This window comes from Zingiber officinale, chromosome 7B (genome assembly GCF_018446385.1).
Source record: "Zingiber officinale cultivar Zhangliang chromosome 7B, Zo_v1.1, whole genome shotgun sequence".
Lineage (NCBI taxonomy): Eukaryota > Viridiplantae > Streptophyta > Magnoliopsida > Zingiberales > Zingiberaceae > Zingiber > Zingiber officinale.
Genome location: NC_055999.1, coordinates 5120552 through 5135706, shown reverse-complemented (window position 1 = coordinate 5135706; position 15155 = coordinate 5120552). Strand labels below are relative to the sequence as shown.

Here is a 15155-nt window from a genome sequence, read left to right as displayed (position 1 = left end):
ATGGACACACGACCATGTTTAAAAGAATTTAAAAAAATGACTGGTTAATAAGACGTCGACAAGTGTTAATGAAGGCATGGGACCATTCTCATATCTCGTGGGCTACCCTCAATCAATCAATTCACTCACTGTCAAAAAAGAAACCACAGACTTTCAACGTGCGGAGGAATTAAGTTGGCCTAATGTCTTTAATTTTGCATTAGAAAATCATTTGATTAAAAACAAATTTGGATGTAGAGAGTATGAAAGAAGAAAAGATCGAATGAAAATGAGAGTCACGGTGGAGGCGAAAGAGACGCCGCCATCCTCTTAGTCTCGAAAAATAAATTCACATTGATGCTTTCTCAAGTTTGGTTAAATGCCATGAAACTGAGATTTAACTGTTTAATATTTAAATTTAATAGGAATATTATGTTAAATTTTAAAATTTAAGAAAATCTTTATATTAGATTTTTCCATATTACTTTATGTAATATAATATTTTAATTATATCAATGCCAAAAAGTCCGTAAGTCTCCGGATCAATCAATTATGTTATCTATAATTTAATGTTGATTAAGATTTAAAAAATAATTTGGTTGACATTTGTGAACAACGATAATTATTAATTAGCAACATTAGCTAGCTACTTTATACTATCCCAAAGAATAGAGATATAAAAATAAAATTTCTGAAATAAAATGATATCTTATTAATTTAACGGACAAATGTATTATACATCATTCCAAATTAGAACCGTAAATTTGTATTAAATATGTCGGATTGATTTATTGTGCTAAATAATTTAAGAAGATTATGTTAAAAAAAATTTAACTCATTTAAAAATAAATGATCTATGACTTGTGCAAGTTGGCCTGCGGATTGAAAAAAAAAATTCCAAACCACTAGATAAGCATCTTGTCATGACAAAATTGTCAAACTCTCTTAGCATCATTGTTGTCTTGCTATTAACCAAGAATGCAATTGATAGGATGTGTCATATTGTGTAGTTTCAATTCTAATTAATTGAAACCAAAATGATTGTGTATTTTTTTTTTTAATGAATGCATGAGATGTTTTTCAGTGAAGCATGAGTCATGACAATTAGATTCTGTCAATCATATTGTTCTATTAATGGTGTATATTATATAATACATATTTTCAGGATGTAAAAGAATTCAAGCTGGATAGGTATTTTTAAAACTTACAATTAGATTGGGAAATTCAACGGACGGTGAGTTTGACCTGAACCTCAACTATAAATTCATAACCTAAATTTTTTTTTATTTATATATATATATATATTTTATAATTTTTAGTTTTTTTTAGGCTCATAGCTTGACCCGTCTAATCCATAATCAATCTTACTTGGGTTAGATTAGAAATTTTTCAATCCTCCAAGATAATGAATCTACCATACCCTGCTAAATGACCATTCCACTATGGGTCAATTCGTTTCATCATAATTGATCCATTTGATAGCTCTAGTCTAAATTCATCTCGTGATCATTTAATATATATTTAAGAAGTTTTATTTTGAATTCTAGGGATTATAATAATGCAATACTTGGGAGAGTATAGTATGTTTAAATATTTTTATGGAATGAATGATGAATCAGTTGGTAAAAAATTTAAAATAGCATCTGAATCTTAATTTCTATGGCGTAAAGGTTTAATTGGAAGTATGACAAATGGTTTAGTATTTAAATTTAAAATTTTATTTTTTACAATAGAAAGAAAAGAAGAGTGGATGATGTACAACACGTAACATAATCAAATGGAATCTCAATAAAATATAAAAAAGAAATAAAATAAAAGCTATTTCATCTCTATTTAATCATAACAAGAAACTCCATAACTAATCTTTTAAATACCTTTAACCTCTATATTTTCTATCAAGTCACATTTTGGTCCCTTATATTTAAAAAACAGCATTTAATATAATCATCCTTTTACTAAAGTCAAATGTAAAAAAAATTTAAAGAAAATTGTATCCTTATTTTTTTATATTTTTTATACTCTTAAGAGAAAAAAAAACATATTAAATTTATTGATAATTTACCTCCATTCTTAGATATATGAAGAAATTCTAGACAATTCAAGACCCTAATTGATATTTTTAACATGTTTAACTGTTGATTTACTAATTAAAATCAATAAATTGTATATTACTTCTAACAATATATAAAGATTAATAATTAAGTATATGAATAAGATAAAATTAATTAGTTTAAAATATATATTTTCGTCGCCCGGCTGTGCAGTCTTCGAATACAATATATAATAATTATTTGCTTCACTTTTTCCTATATTTAAAATTTTAGATCCACCCCTATAAATGATTATATAATGTTCTGCGAAAATAATTAAAGGTATAATTTTCTTTTCTTATGTAAAAGCAAATTTTCTTCATCTTCTTCCGGCTCTTTTGCTTTCTCATGCATGCATGCATGCATGCGAGCCTCCCATTTCAATTCATCACTGGCTTGATCGTCAAGAGGGTAACACTAACAATGTTAACCCTCGACTGACAAGTTGTACTTTGTAAGACACCGAGAACGGACACACTTACAGACTTGACATCAACCAAAGATCTGAATGAGTGACGAAGAGTACTATTATTAGATGCTTCTATATTTTTTTATTCTTTTATGTGTATTTTTCTCCTTATATATTATTTATCTAACAATCAATAATTAAAGAGTCAACTCAAAAGATATATGTAATTATTTTTCACATCAATTTAATATACTTTTTTCCCTCTTAATATTAAAAAAATATTAAAAAAGATAAGGACATAATCATTTTTCATAAATTTTTTCACATTAAATTTAATTTTGGTCAAAAGGGAATTAAGTATTATTTTTTAAATAACGAGGATAAAATACTACTGGATAGAAAATAAGGGGTTAAAGGTATGTTTCCCTTTAATTAATTTATTTGAGTCTCAGTTATCTAATGGATGCATAGGCTATTGTATTCCATTTCATGCACATGATAAACACAACGCCATGGTTCACTTAAGTATTTCACAAATGGCCGTGGGTGCTGTTGGATTTATTATGCGGATATTGCGATATAGCATTCATCATTAATTAGGCTGAGGAATTTTCCGAATGAATTAAAGGGCGCATATTTTACACAGGCAAGCAAACTACGAAGCACATTTTGCATAAACATGCATGTTCGTAATTAATTGCGCATCCTAACGTCGACATTTATCAGCCAATTAACTTAACTACGACTTGTTTGTCGTGAAAATTAAATCATTTCACTTTTACGTGATCAACTTCTCCAAGTGCTCGTGGCGCTTTCTCGTTAATGGTTGGCCCTAACATTTAATTATTTGATTAAGCAATGAGATTTGTTACTCTCAGTGAGCTTAATCTTAGTGGAATTTCTCTCGGTATAAATGTTTTCACATCTATTTAATAAATAAAAATTGAAATCATCATTTTAACGGCTCCTTTTAACTTCACGTATTCTAGAAGAGAGGATGAAAATTAATTTATTGTCCTATTATTATAATAAAGTTAACACTCTCTAATCAATTAGTAAGGAAAACTATTCATCATTTCATTGAATACTAGATGGATGGATAAACCATATAAATATTTAATATTGAAAATCTATTTATCATAATTCTCCGATCCGGCTAATACTTTTTTTCGAGGTTCATTAGAGATGAAGACATCTCCAATTTAAGATTTATGAGAAGTTTGTAAAATCAAAAAAGTTGAATAAAATATCTTGAACCATTATAGAGATGAGGTTTGAGGTTTGTAATTTAAGAACAGTAGTGAAAACGTAAATATATTTTTTTATGTCAAATTTGATGTAATATATATGAAGTCATGCAACTCATGCTATGACATGGATCATAAAAAAATTCATTTAGAATTTTAATCATTGAAAATATTTTAATAAATTTTTATATTATTGATATGATATATTAGAATTTTGAAAAAAATTCATTTAGAATTCTAATTATTAGATGCCTCATACGATAACAGTTTGTTTTATTTTTTAGTTATCAAAAGCTTAATGAACCGCTTTGCCTTTTTAGTATAACGAGCTGTCTACACGTGTCGTAGGGTCCCATGGGACCTCACGTGGGAATCGACGATTAGCAGCTACGTCTGATCCAACCTATAAAATGCCCTCCACCCTCGCCACCTCTGCTCACCGGCTACACCGCCGACTTTCTCCGGCGCCAGCGGCACTCAAAATCGCCTCTTGCGATTCCGCCACCCACCCTCATCTCCTATTATTTATGTTCCTTTCTCCGACAGGCGTAAATCCCACTATGACGCAGCAGAATGTTGTGCCGGCGGAGGACGTCGCAGCTTTCACGGTGGCGGCGGCGGGCTCCTCCCCCCTCTTCCCCTACCCTCCATCGATCGCGCTCCGGAAAAAGTACCTTTCACAGATCGATGTTGTCGGCGTCGGAACTAGCTGTTGGCTGGAATCCATGAAGGCCTCCTCGCCCACCCACCCCATGGCCGCTCCCTGCCCCATCGTCGACTCTGTCCTCGAAGTAAAGGTGAACGACGACCTGAAAATTTCTCGCTTTCCTCTCTTCTGAAGTACGTGTCTTTTGGGCTTTAGCCCCTTCCCCCATTTTCTTCCCCGGCAGATGCGGCATCCGTCGGCTTTGAACCAGTTCGATCGCATCGTGAGAGCCTCCAAGGGAAAACAGATCGTGATGTTTATGGACTACGACGGTACCCTTTCCCCCATCGTCGACGATCCCGACTCGGCCTTCATGAGTAATGCGGTGAGTCGTTTCGCTCCGCCTTGCCTTTTCCCCTCCCACTTGCTTGCTTTGTGCTCCCTGCTTCAAAATGAGATTTTGATCGGTTCTTTGTCGCTTCGGACGCTAGATGAGGAAAGCAGTGAAGGAAGTGGCAAGGGACTTCCCCACGGCGATCGTGAGCGGGCGATGTCTCGACAAGGTAGATTTCGATTTCAGGTAGACGGTACGACTTAAGACTCCTGTTTCTTCCCTACCTCAGTGGTTCTCTTGGAGAACAGGTTGTTAACTTCGTGAAATTGGCTGAGTTATACTACGCTGGTAGCCACGGCATGGACATCAAAGGCCCAGAGACGTCCCAGCATGCCAAGGCCAGAGTATGCTCTCTTCCCCAATCTCGACCAGATTAAAACTTCTTCATCCTTTTTCTCATTTAGTTTCCTTCTCTGAGATGCTCATCTTGATTTCTCACTTTGTGTGGTTCAGGGTGCCAAAGGAGTTCTTTTTCAACCAGCGACTGAATTTCTTCCCATGATAGATACGGTCGGTTCCTCTTCTTAGTTCATCTCCTCCCTTTCTCTCTCGATCCTAAAGTTTCTTTTTTTCCTAATACTCTCCTTTTTATTCCTCTTATTTTCTTCAGGTCTATAAAGCATTGTTGGACAGAACCAAGTCCACTCCTGGTGCCAGAGTGGAGAACAACAAATTTTGTGTATCCGTGCACTTCAGAAGTGTGGATGAAAAGGCTAGTTATCACTTCACATTGGCCACCAATTTACTTGTTTATGGCAGTAACGAAAAGCAATTTTGCAAAGTTAATAAAGTTCAACTTAGTCCATGTCAATTCATGCAGAATTGGGGCGCATTGATCGAGCAGGTGAGATATGTGTTGAAGGAGTATCCCAGATTGCGGCTTACCCAAGGCAGAAAGGTGAAACATTGTTTTGATTCCTTTGGCTTACAGCATCTTGGTGTTTGATTAGAGCTTAATTGTGATTTGCTCTACCTGTTGGCTGGATATTTAGGTGTTGGAGATTCGCCCAACTATCAAATGGGATAAGGGGAAGGCATTGGAGTTCCTATTAGAGTCACTTGGTAAGCTGAGCAACAGTCCAACGTGTTACATGACATCATTTCCAGCAGTTTGGTTGGCTGACGGAATATTTATGCAAAATCATCTACCTTTAACCCGTCATTCCTTCTGATTCGAGATGCTCAGCCAAATAATCTCTTGCCTTTACAGGATTTGCCAACTGCAAGGATGTAATGCCGATCTATATCGGAGATGATCGCACTGATGAAGATGCATTCAAGGTATAGCTCTTATTCTAACTGGAAGCCATATACAAATATGGTATTCCATGGACATATGTTGATCAAGGAAGTGTCTCAACTCTTACTAACAACGGAAACACTCTCTCTCTCTCTCTCTCTCTTTTTGATCTCAGGTTCTTAGAGATAGGGGACAAGGCATTGGCATCCTTGTTTCAAAGTTTCCAAAGGAAACAAATGCTACTTATTACCTTCAGGAGCCATCTGAGGCAAGTGCCAAAGCTGATGAGCCTTCTCTTTTGTTTGCTTGGGAATATTTTTAGCGTTCAATGCACCTTAAGGACCACTAAGTTCTAGTTATATTTGGAGACTGCCAAACTGCTAACATGATTCCTGTTGTGTTCATCCAGGTTAAGGACTTCTTGATTCAGCTAGTGGAGTGGAAGCGTCTATCAATGAAGGTTCTGTCAAAAGTGTAGGTTGTATACAAGTTGCCCCACCACCTATGAAATTTTAAGATGTTTGATAGGGTTGAATGAAAATAGGAATTTTATTTTATTTCCTTTGTTCTAGGATAAGAACACCTCATAAAGAGGTTTTTCTGTTTTCCTTGTTGCTCATCCTTTTTTATATCGTCTTTTTTTGTTCCTTGGGTTTGAAAGCACTGCAACCCAAGCTTTCTTCCTTAACAAGCAGCTGAATCATGTAAGTAGATCTTGTACAACTGAAAAGGATGAAATGAGAATTAGTTTCTTACTACAGAAAATGGATATTATATCTTAGTAGTGAATGCTGGATGCTCTTTTGTTTTTTATTGTAACGAATGCCAAAGGTCCCAAATGAATACAAAGTATATGATTCGCAATTGTATACTGATTAAACAAGTTCTTTGCATGCAATGTACAGAACCTGTCTCTTTTATTGTGGTAAATCTGTTTACAACTAATTAATGAGCACCCGAAACTGTTGCCTTCAAATATATCAATGGCACACATGCCGTGACATTTCAACTAGCACAATTTAACATTTATGTGAATGTAGTTTCTCTTACAAAAGTTATTTATTTAAAGTGCTGGATGGATGATGGTCCTGAGCATGCCTTTCTCTATGCCTTAGTCACTGTAGTAGTTATCCGTGATTTACCTCTTTCATGTTAGCCTAGGGATGGATTGGCGGGAATGCTGGGGCGAATGAATCGTCTTTTGCCACATGGATGGATGATGGTCCCAAATATCGGCATATGTCATTTTCTTCTTTAACTCGTGTGTTAAATGAGAAAATTTGTCTACTTTGAACATAATTATTTGTGTCTTAACTGATTGGTCTGATGATTAATGCTTGAATATTGATCATAAAAGCCACGGTAACTTGAATTCCTTTCATTAACTCAATTGACTCTTAAAAGTTTTACAGTCATGATTCTTTTCTGAATCAGTAAAATACAGAAGGATTGGTTCTGTTGTACGTATCCATTAAATTTTAATATTTTCATATATTTGAAGTTGAATAACTCCCCTTCTGCAGAACATAGATTCAAATAACAATCCCTGGTAGGCAAAAAGGTAGACTGATGATTGTGTTACCAAGAGTCTTTGAGTGGTCCGATTTCTATATTGATCTGACACTTGTAGAATGAAACTGAGCTCTTATGTTATGAGGATATTGATTCCATCCATAAAACAAGTCTTACAATGGATGAATGACAAGTTTCAACTTCAACATGCATAATTGAATTAAAGATCCTTTGCATATTCAAAGCCTCTGCATTATATGTTGCTCTTCCTAACCATTGCTGCAGAAAATGACCACACATTTGCACATGGTCTCTACCTAATAGGTTTCAATAAGAAAACATGATTGGTTTCAACCTTTTATGCCACTTCAAGTACTAGAATCTAGAAGACATCTAAATGATTCAAATTGAGGAGCTTTCTTATCATCTTTACCTAATCCAAATCCATACTCACCAACCACAGTGTCTCAAATAAAACTGCTTGTAACAGTATATGATGAGATAGCCAGATAGGTAGCTTTATAACTGTGAGAATGCCAATAGGGTTTATGTTCTTTGATTGTTTTTGTAATAATCGTGTGTTTCCAACTCATAATTGAAGTTTGATCTTATCCTCTTTGCTTCATGAAGAAGAAGTTGAAGATTTTATATTAAAGCTCACTGGCACTGAGGAGAATCTTACTTGGGAGAGTTGAGCTCTTTCTTTGAGGAAGCTGTTCCAGGTGCCCCTCAATCTATGATTTCAGATTGCATGGTGGTGGGAGATAGTGAGGCAGCTCCAGGTAGGGGAACTAATATTTTAACCTCATGCCACATGGGTTGACATTTCCTATTCGAATTCTGCTTCAAGCTATGAGAAAAAGAGACAGTAATATAATTTATCAAAGTAAACAAATATTTTTCTTGCGGTGCAACTAAAATATCTCCATTGCATTCACTTCTCCAAACAAAGAGATAAAAAGAAACTAGTAGTTCAATTATTGAACTTGTATTCTAGAGATCTCCAACCCACTGCACGAGGAAAGATCCTTGCAAAATAAAATAATGACTGCGTCCATTATAGGATGCAAGGAGAATACTAATGCTATCCTAGGATAATGATGTAGTGGTAGGGCATCTTAAGTATCTAAGAATTGAATTTCAGCCTCGGTACATTAACGGATGAATTCCTTTAATAGATGATTGACTTAAAAACGTTAGGTTAATGGGTTGTCCGCTGTGAGCGCTTCCCGATTATTTTGATGACCGGTGAAAAAATTTTTGTGGGCGGGTTAATTGATATAAGTTGAATATTTGATGCTAAAAAAATGCTAGGAAAAGCAATGCTGTTTTAACAGATTGTTTAATAACCCAAAAGCTGGACGGCAGCCTTTCTCTTGAACCAAGAGAACACATGAGCTCGTTGTTTGGCAGCTCCATAACATGATTTGATTGCTGAATTATGATCTTTAAAGAAAAACAATAACTGCTATTACCATTGGCCATCTTAGATCGTAGGACCTTCTCTAACAGGGGAGGGGAATCTCTGCGCTACCGATGCATGACTTTTGCAATTTAATAAGCTTTGGTGTTGGGATATTCTTTGGAGTAAGTCCGTGAGGTAGGCACCAACTAAGGTTTTACTAAGGTTGAAAGGAATCAATGTGTGGTTGGGTTAGGAGTTGGAATCCACTCGAGGGCTCATGGCTTTTGTGCACAAGTTCCTATTGAGTGGGTGGGGTCAGTAACATGCCTACCTCAATCCATGCTATTTCCTGCGTGTAAAGGGGTTGTCCACTGCCAGCAGTTCCTATAATTGGAGCCAAAGTTCAAATAAATAAAGCGTCAGTTTGGCCCCTTTATTGATGTGATACACAGTTTCTTCCATTGCACTGAACCACCCCAGCAGCAGCCAGTCATAGATCCATCGAGAACACTCCCGAGAAAGAAAGCAATTAATGAACAGAAAACCAAACAACCGAAAGGATAGTGGGGGTTGAGACAGTTTCTTACTTGTGACTGATTAGGTTATCTGTTCATGGAATTGATCTAGTTTTTTCTATATATGAGTCGTAGTGTTTGCTATTCAGTTCATCTTATCTCTCCTACATGATTCTGATAGGAAGCCAAAGGATGCCTTCAAAATTGATTAGCTCATTTATGATGAACATGTGATGAAGTAGTGGAAAGTAATAGGCTGTTGTTTGTTTTTTGAGGGAAAGAGGACTCAAATCTGGTCATGAACTCCGATCAGTCTATCAATGGGCTTATATCTTGTTCTATATATTTGAGTAGTGTTTGCTAACCGTTTCAGCTCAAGATTTTTCTTAGAGGGAACTTTATTGTGCTTCAGCGAAGGAATAAGAATCAACATGAAAGTTGATCAGGTCATTAAATATAAATGTGATTGCATAGTACACATTTATGGATAGCTATGGCATGGCAGAGGATTAGTTCTTGCTGTTTCGGATTTTCCCTTGATCTAAAGAGGGGTCCAAAGAAACAAATCTTAAAGAAGAGAAAATGGTCCTGTAATATCATGAAGAACATTTCATATATAAATAAAAAGGAAAAAAAAAACAGATCAATCATTCTGTTATACTAAGTGGAATGTGGAATGTAGGGATATTAATTCTTTGTAAGGATTGAAGATATCAATATTAACTAACACAAGGGAGTCTTAACAAACTCAATCATACATGTAGCTTTCATAGATAAAAACATATTGATATCGTTGCAACACGATGACAGAACAATTTAGGAAACATTATGTCTGACATAACTCTTGTGACCCTGCAAATGATTCAGCATCATTGAAAGTTATCCAACTGATTTTCAAGTAGCTAATGTTCTACATCATACACAAAGTTGTTTACACTGATAAGTAGGATCATTAGATAAATCACCATTCCAATTGCTGACAATATTCAATGTGTGTTTGTAAATTCTTGGTGCCATTTATGCTCAAATAGCACCCTGGAAACATCTATGATTGTATTTTTCTTTCATCAATCTGCAAATTGAGAGCGAACCTTGGAGCAAAAATAATGATGCCTTCATTTGTAACTTTCAACTAGTTGGTTTCTATATTTTTCTGTTGTTTATTTGACCCAAAAATAGTAGTTGCAGTAAAGTTGCAAAGAAAATTATCAGAAATTTCAGCTTGAATTAATCTTGTGATCTACCAGTCTATCTCTTAGATTGTAATAGTCTGCTACTTCAGTAGGTTCGGTCGTCACAGATACTTTAAGATTAACCATAATCACTTCAGCATTGTGCACCTTTCTTTTGTGTTCCCCACCCACTAAACAACAATGTTTCGGTAGTGTATCACGTCTATCAATCCATTAGCATGTATCACTAGCCATCTAGCTAAGTTTTTATCATTGAACCCGGCCTCATATTTTATCCACCAAGTAAATTTAGGAAACGCGAAGTCTCACCGCTTGGGAGAAATGCATCACCTAGAGGAGGGAGATAGCTAATTACATTAATGGTTAAAACTTTTTAGATACCTTTGAATTCAAATTACACTTATAGAATTAATAATCTTTCCCTCGACTTTAATTTAAATTTATGGGATCCTCTTAATTAAATCTCTTTATTTATAGTTTTGAAGGAACAAAAACATGTGAATTATTGTACCAGATGCTTTTTAATTTGTCCCGTTGACATAACTGATTCAAATCCTTCTCGGATTCTTGTCCTCTTCTTGCTAACTTCCAACTCGTGCCACCTCCACTTGTCACAAATCATTCGGAGAGATCTAAACGACCTTCTCCACTTGTCACAAATCCTTAGGAGACGTCTAAACGACCTTGTCACGAATCAATAGGTGAGAATCTTGGCCACGTCACCTTCTAATCTTTTTGAAAAAGGAAAATTGCATGCCAAACAATTGTAAGCTTCTAATTGAGATTCATCTTTGTAAGCTTCTAGCTATTTGAGACCTATCTTTAGATTTGTAGCTTCTTGATGATATATATTTGCAATTGACTTGCATTTAAATTTTATTTATTAATTTTTTTTTCAAGCTCAACTTGATTAAAATATTAATCTAATAAATAAAAACTTATTTTTTAAAACATTTTATAAATATTTTAAAATTATAATGTTTACAGGATGTTACATTTTTTTTAATATATTTGAATAAATTGTAAAATTTATAAAAGGTTGCATTTTTAATGTGTTTAATAAAGTAAAATTGTTACAAAATTTAGATAAATTTAAAATATTTTTTTAAAATTATTAAGATTTTTTATTAATGTAATAAGTTGAAGTTGCTAGTATTGAAGTTTATTTAATTTATATTATACACTATCAATTTAGTAATATATTTTATTTAACTATTTCTCAACCATCCCAACGATTATAATCTCTATACCAAACTATATAATATATTGAGAAAAAGAGTCAAATATATTATTTTACAGTGGCGAATCGTGAGTTATATATATATATATATATATATATATATATATAATTATTCTCTCGAAATTAGCCTATGGTTAAATGTAAAATTTGCTAAATGTCCGGATATCAATAAAATAACTTATTTTAAGGAATATCAAAACACTAATTCAACTTGGGAAAACATTGGACAAAATCATTTTAGTTTCAACATTTTTAAGAAAATGATAAAACGAACCCTTGTTTCCAATAATTCAATTGCTAAACGCGTGCTAAATTAGAGAAGTCCAAATAATAAAATAAACACTTTTTTATTATTGAACGACCTGGTTTCCTAAATATCTAAATGACTAATTTTTAAAATAATCAGATTATGTAGCTTATATTTATTTATTTATTTATTTTACCTCTCTCGTTCATATCAGTATAACAGTCGAGTGTATTTTTTTAGGATATATTTATATTAAAAAAATTATTTATCTTAATATATTAGGTTAAATTGATATTTGAGAGTATAAATATAATTATGAGAAATAAACGAATATATATATGACCTAATTTCATATCATTGTGATCTATATCCATCAACTGATTTTAATCAATTTTCATGTCAATTATCGATTGATGACTCTAGAAAATTCAGAATTACATCAACTTTGATTTTATATGTTCGTTTAATTCTTCTGATTATATTCATACCTTCAAATATTAATTTGACATAATATATTGAAATAATATATTGAAAGTAATATTTTTTTAATATAAATTTGATTTTTTCTTTAAAAATTGGTTGATGAAACTATAAAATTTAGAATGACATTAAATTATATCATATATTTATCTAATTCTACTAATATCTATATTTTTAAATATTAATTTAATAGAAAAATAATTTTTTATTACATGAATAGATTTCTTTAAAAAATACATTAGTGAAGTGCTATAATATAGTAGTTGACCGGTGTGAAATAAGACAATTAGGAAACTTAGCTGCATAATTCGATAAAAATAAAATAAAAAAAAGGGGTAAGTTTTAAACGTTCCCCTGAAGTTTATCTCCATTTTCTAAACGCCATCTAACGGTTTGGTAATTTTATTAGGACATAGGAACTTTGAACGGTCCAGATCGACTCGCCTCTCTCTTTTTATCTCCCTCCTCTCTAGACAATGCATTGGTTACCAAAACCTCCCCCTCCCCCTCCGCACGGTTTCCAAGCGCTTCTCTGCCTCATCTTCCACAGACAAGGATGTTGCTCGGGAAGCGGTCCAGTTCACCGATGAAGCGCACTACCAGCTCGATTGAGTTCCCCGCCCGCGTCCTCTTCGACGTCGAGGTCCCCCAGCCTCTGGTTCAGGACGGACCGATCGCAGACCAACCCCTTGATCTGCAGTGGGGTGCGGCGGAGATGGCGCAGAGACCACCCTCCTGGTACGCGGGATCCATGCCCTCGCCCCGCCGGCGACTAGGAGGCGCCGGGGATTTCTCTCTACTTCCTGGGACGGCGCCCTTCTTGAGGGCCTGCGGACTCTGCAATCGAAGCCTCGGGCCCGGACGGGATGCTTACATGTATAGGTACTTCCTTTCTCCACACCGCCTTCCAAAAATCCCATCTTTTTAGTTTACTCTGCGATTTCTGTTTCAAAGATCGTCTTTTTAGGGTTTATCATCAGATCTAGTTATCCTTGCACTTCTTTTCGTGGGTTTCTTTTCTCTTTTATGGTTGTTCACCTTAATTTTTTTTTTTTTTCAAAATGTCCATTTAACAGCTTTGAACAAATTGCCCTTTAATATTAATGTTAAAATCGCTTGAAAGCTTGTATTTTGCTGTTTAAATCTTTCTAAATAATCTAATTTACTATGAGGCCGGGCAATCTCTTTAGTTCTAATTCCATTTAGCTGAAAGAGAGTATTTTGCAAATTGAAATTAAAAGTTTAAAAAAGTATTTTAATACTAATCTTTATATATATATATTAAAATTGCAGGGGTGAGATCGCGTTTTGCAGCCTCGAGTGCCGTCAGCAACACATCAATTTAGATGAACGGAAAGAGAAGTGCCCCGCCAAATCCTCAGCCAATAATGATGACACTAGTGGAGCAGTGACTGCTTGATCTTTTTCTATAAAAATTATAGACGCTTTCAGGAAAATATTCCAAGCGGTTCTATGAACCGAATGGATATCATATGGTTCTATATTTTTCCAGCACCAACGAATTAATCAGAAAAGAAATCGTTCGATTTGGTGCTTATGAGAATGTTATATATCTCCATCAATCTCTTTCAGATCTCTCTGTTTCCTGTAAAATGCTTGTCCTTTGTTTGGCAATGAATAAAATGAGATGTTATTCATATTTGAATTGATTACTTCATTGCGATGTTGATAAATAACTGCGAAGTTGCAAGCTAATTGATAAAGCACTTGCATCACGGAATGAAAAAAGAATCTCTTTTTGGATGTCTCCTTGAACTTTCATCGTCATAGTGGAATTATTAAACTTTGGTGATGCAGATTGCTAGAAATTAAAGAGTAATCGACACGCTTAATAATTAGCTTCGACTAATAGACTGATTAATTGTCGACCTATTGAGAATGAGGATCTAATATAGGATCATGGTCAGCTGGCGTGGCATGGGGCCCATCTGTTTTTAGATTCTCTCTCAACATCATGCGTGGCTTGTATAATGTCTAATAATTTGAACATTAATTACTTCCCAGAGCATTTGAATCCTTTGTAATACAAAAGTTCGATTCTCTCATTTTAAATTTGGAATGAGGTGTAAGCTTCGTTGTTATGGAATTCAGCAACATTTGAAACACGACTGATCTCAAATTATGTGCACATTTATCCTCCTCAAATTATTTTCTTTCCCTCATCCTAAAATATGCAACTACCAAACAAATCCCATTGCAAAGGACTGCCTTGATCATATCTAAATCATCGCTACATCATGCTGTTTGATTGAAGTATATATTTTTTAAACATGCCGTGGATGAGGAAGCCGTTAGCCCTCTGTTCTCAATAAACAAATGAATTGTTATTTTCTTGAATTTAGCCAGCCATGGCTTTGAGATTGCTTGTGCTGAGGGTTAGGGGACCGGGGATCACTTTTTATTGTATTCTTTTTCCTTTTTTTTTATTTGTTGGTTTGTTTTCAATGAACCTAAATTAATTGTGTCAAACACACTTTCTAGAGCACCATGTAAGTGGCTATATAGAATTCAGAATTTTAAGTTCTCAAGTTTGTTTG

General features: G+C 34.4%; 2 protein-coding genes across 2 annotated transcripts; both read left to right on the top strand.

The window, feature by feature from the left end:
- The first annotated feature begins 4179 nt into the window (after positions 1–4179).
- Positions 4180–6742, top strand: LOC122003529 (probable trehalose-phosphate phosphatase 6). Its single transcript, XM_042558635.1, has 11 exons — positions 4180–4522; positions 4616–4756; positions 4863–4934; positions 5014–5109; positions 5219–5275; positions 5376–5477; positions 5586–5663; positions 5758–5827; positions 5976–6046; positions 6181–6273; positions 6415–6742. Exons 1-11 carry the CDS (start codon positions 4253–4255, stop codon positions 6481–6483), a joined length of 1119 nt encoding a protein of 372 aa, XP_042414569.1. The 5' UTR covers positions 4180–4252; the 3' UTR covers positions 6484–6742.
- Positions 6743–13068: 6326 nt separating this feature from the next.
- On the top strand, positions 13069–14263 carry LOC122003528 (FCS-Like Zinc finger 6-like). The gene is made up of 2 exons (XM_042558634.1): positions 13069–13479; positions 13891–14263. The coding sequence occupies exons 1-2, from the start codon at positions 13154–13156 to the stop codon at positions 14015–14017; spliced, it is 453 nt and encodes a 150-aa protein (XP_042414568.1). The 5' UTR covers positions 13069–13153; the 3' UTR covers positions 14018–14263.
- The last annotated feature ends 892 nt before the right edge of the window (positions 14264–15155 follow it).

What these genes read in the sequence shown, in the direction of transcription:
- LOC122003529 (XM_042558635.1), top strand. Translation starts at nt 4,253, where the DNA reads ATGTTCCTTTCTCCGACAGGCGTAAATCCCACTATGACGCAGCAGAAT. An exon ending in ACTCTGTCCTCGAAGTAAAG is followed by an intron (nt 4,523 to 4,615) that starts GTGAACGACGAC and finishes CTTCCCCGGCAG; the next exon opens with ATGCGGCATCCGTCGGCTTT. An exon ending in GTTCCTATTAGAGTCACTTG is followed by an intron (nt 5,828 to 5,975) that starts GTAAGCTGAGCA and finishes TTGCCTTTACAG; the next exon opens with GATTTGCCAACTGCAAGGAT.
- LOC122003528 (XM_042558634.1), top strand. Translation starts at nt 13,154, where the DNA reads ATGTTGCTCGGGAAGCGGTCCAGTTCACCGATGAAGCGCACTACCAGC. An exon ending in CGGGATGCTTACATGTATAG is followed by an intron (nt 13,480 to 13,890) that starts GTACTTCCTTTC and finishes TTAAAATTGCAG; the next exon opens with GGGTGAGATCGCGTTTTGCA.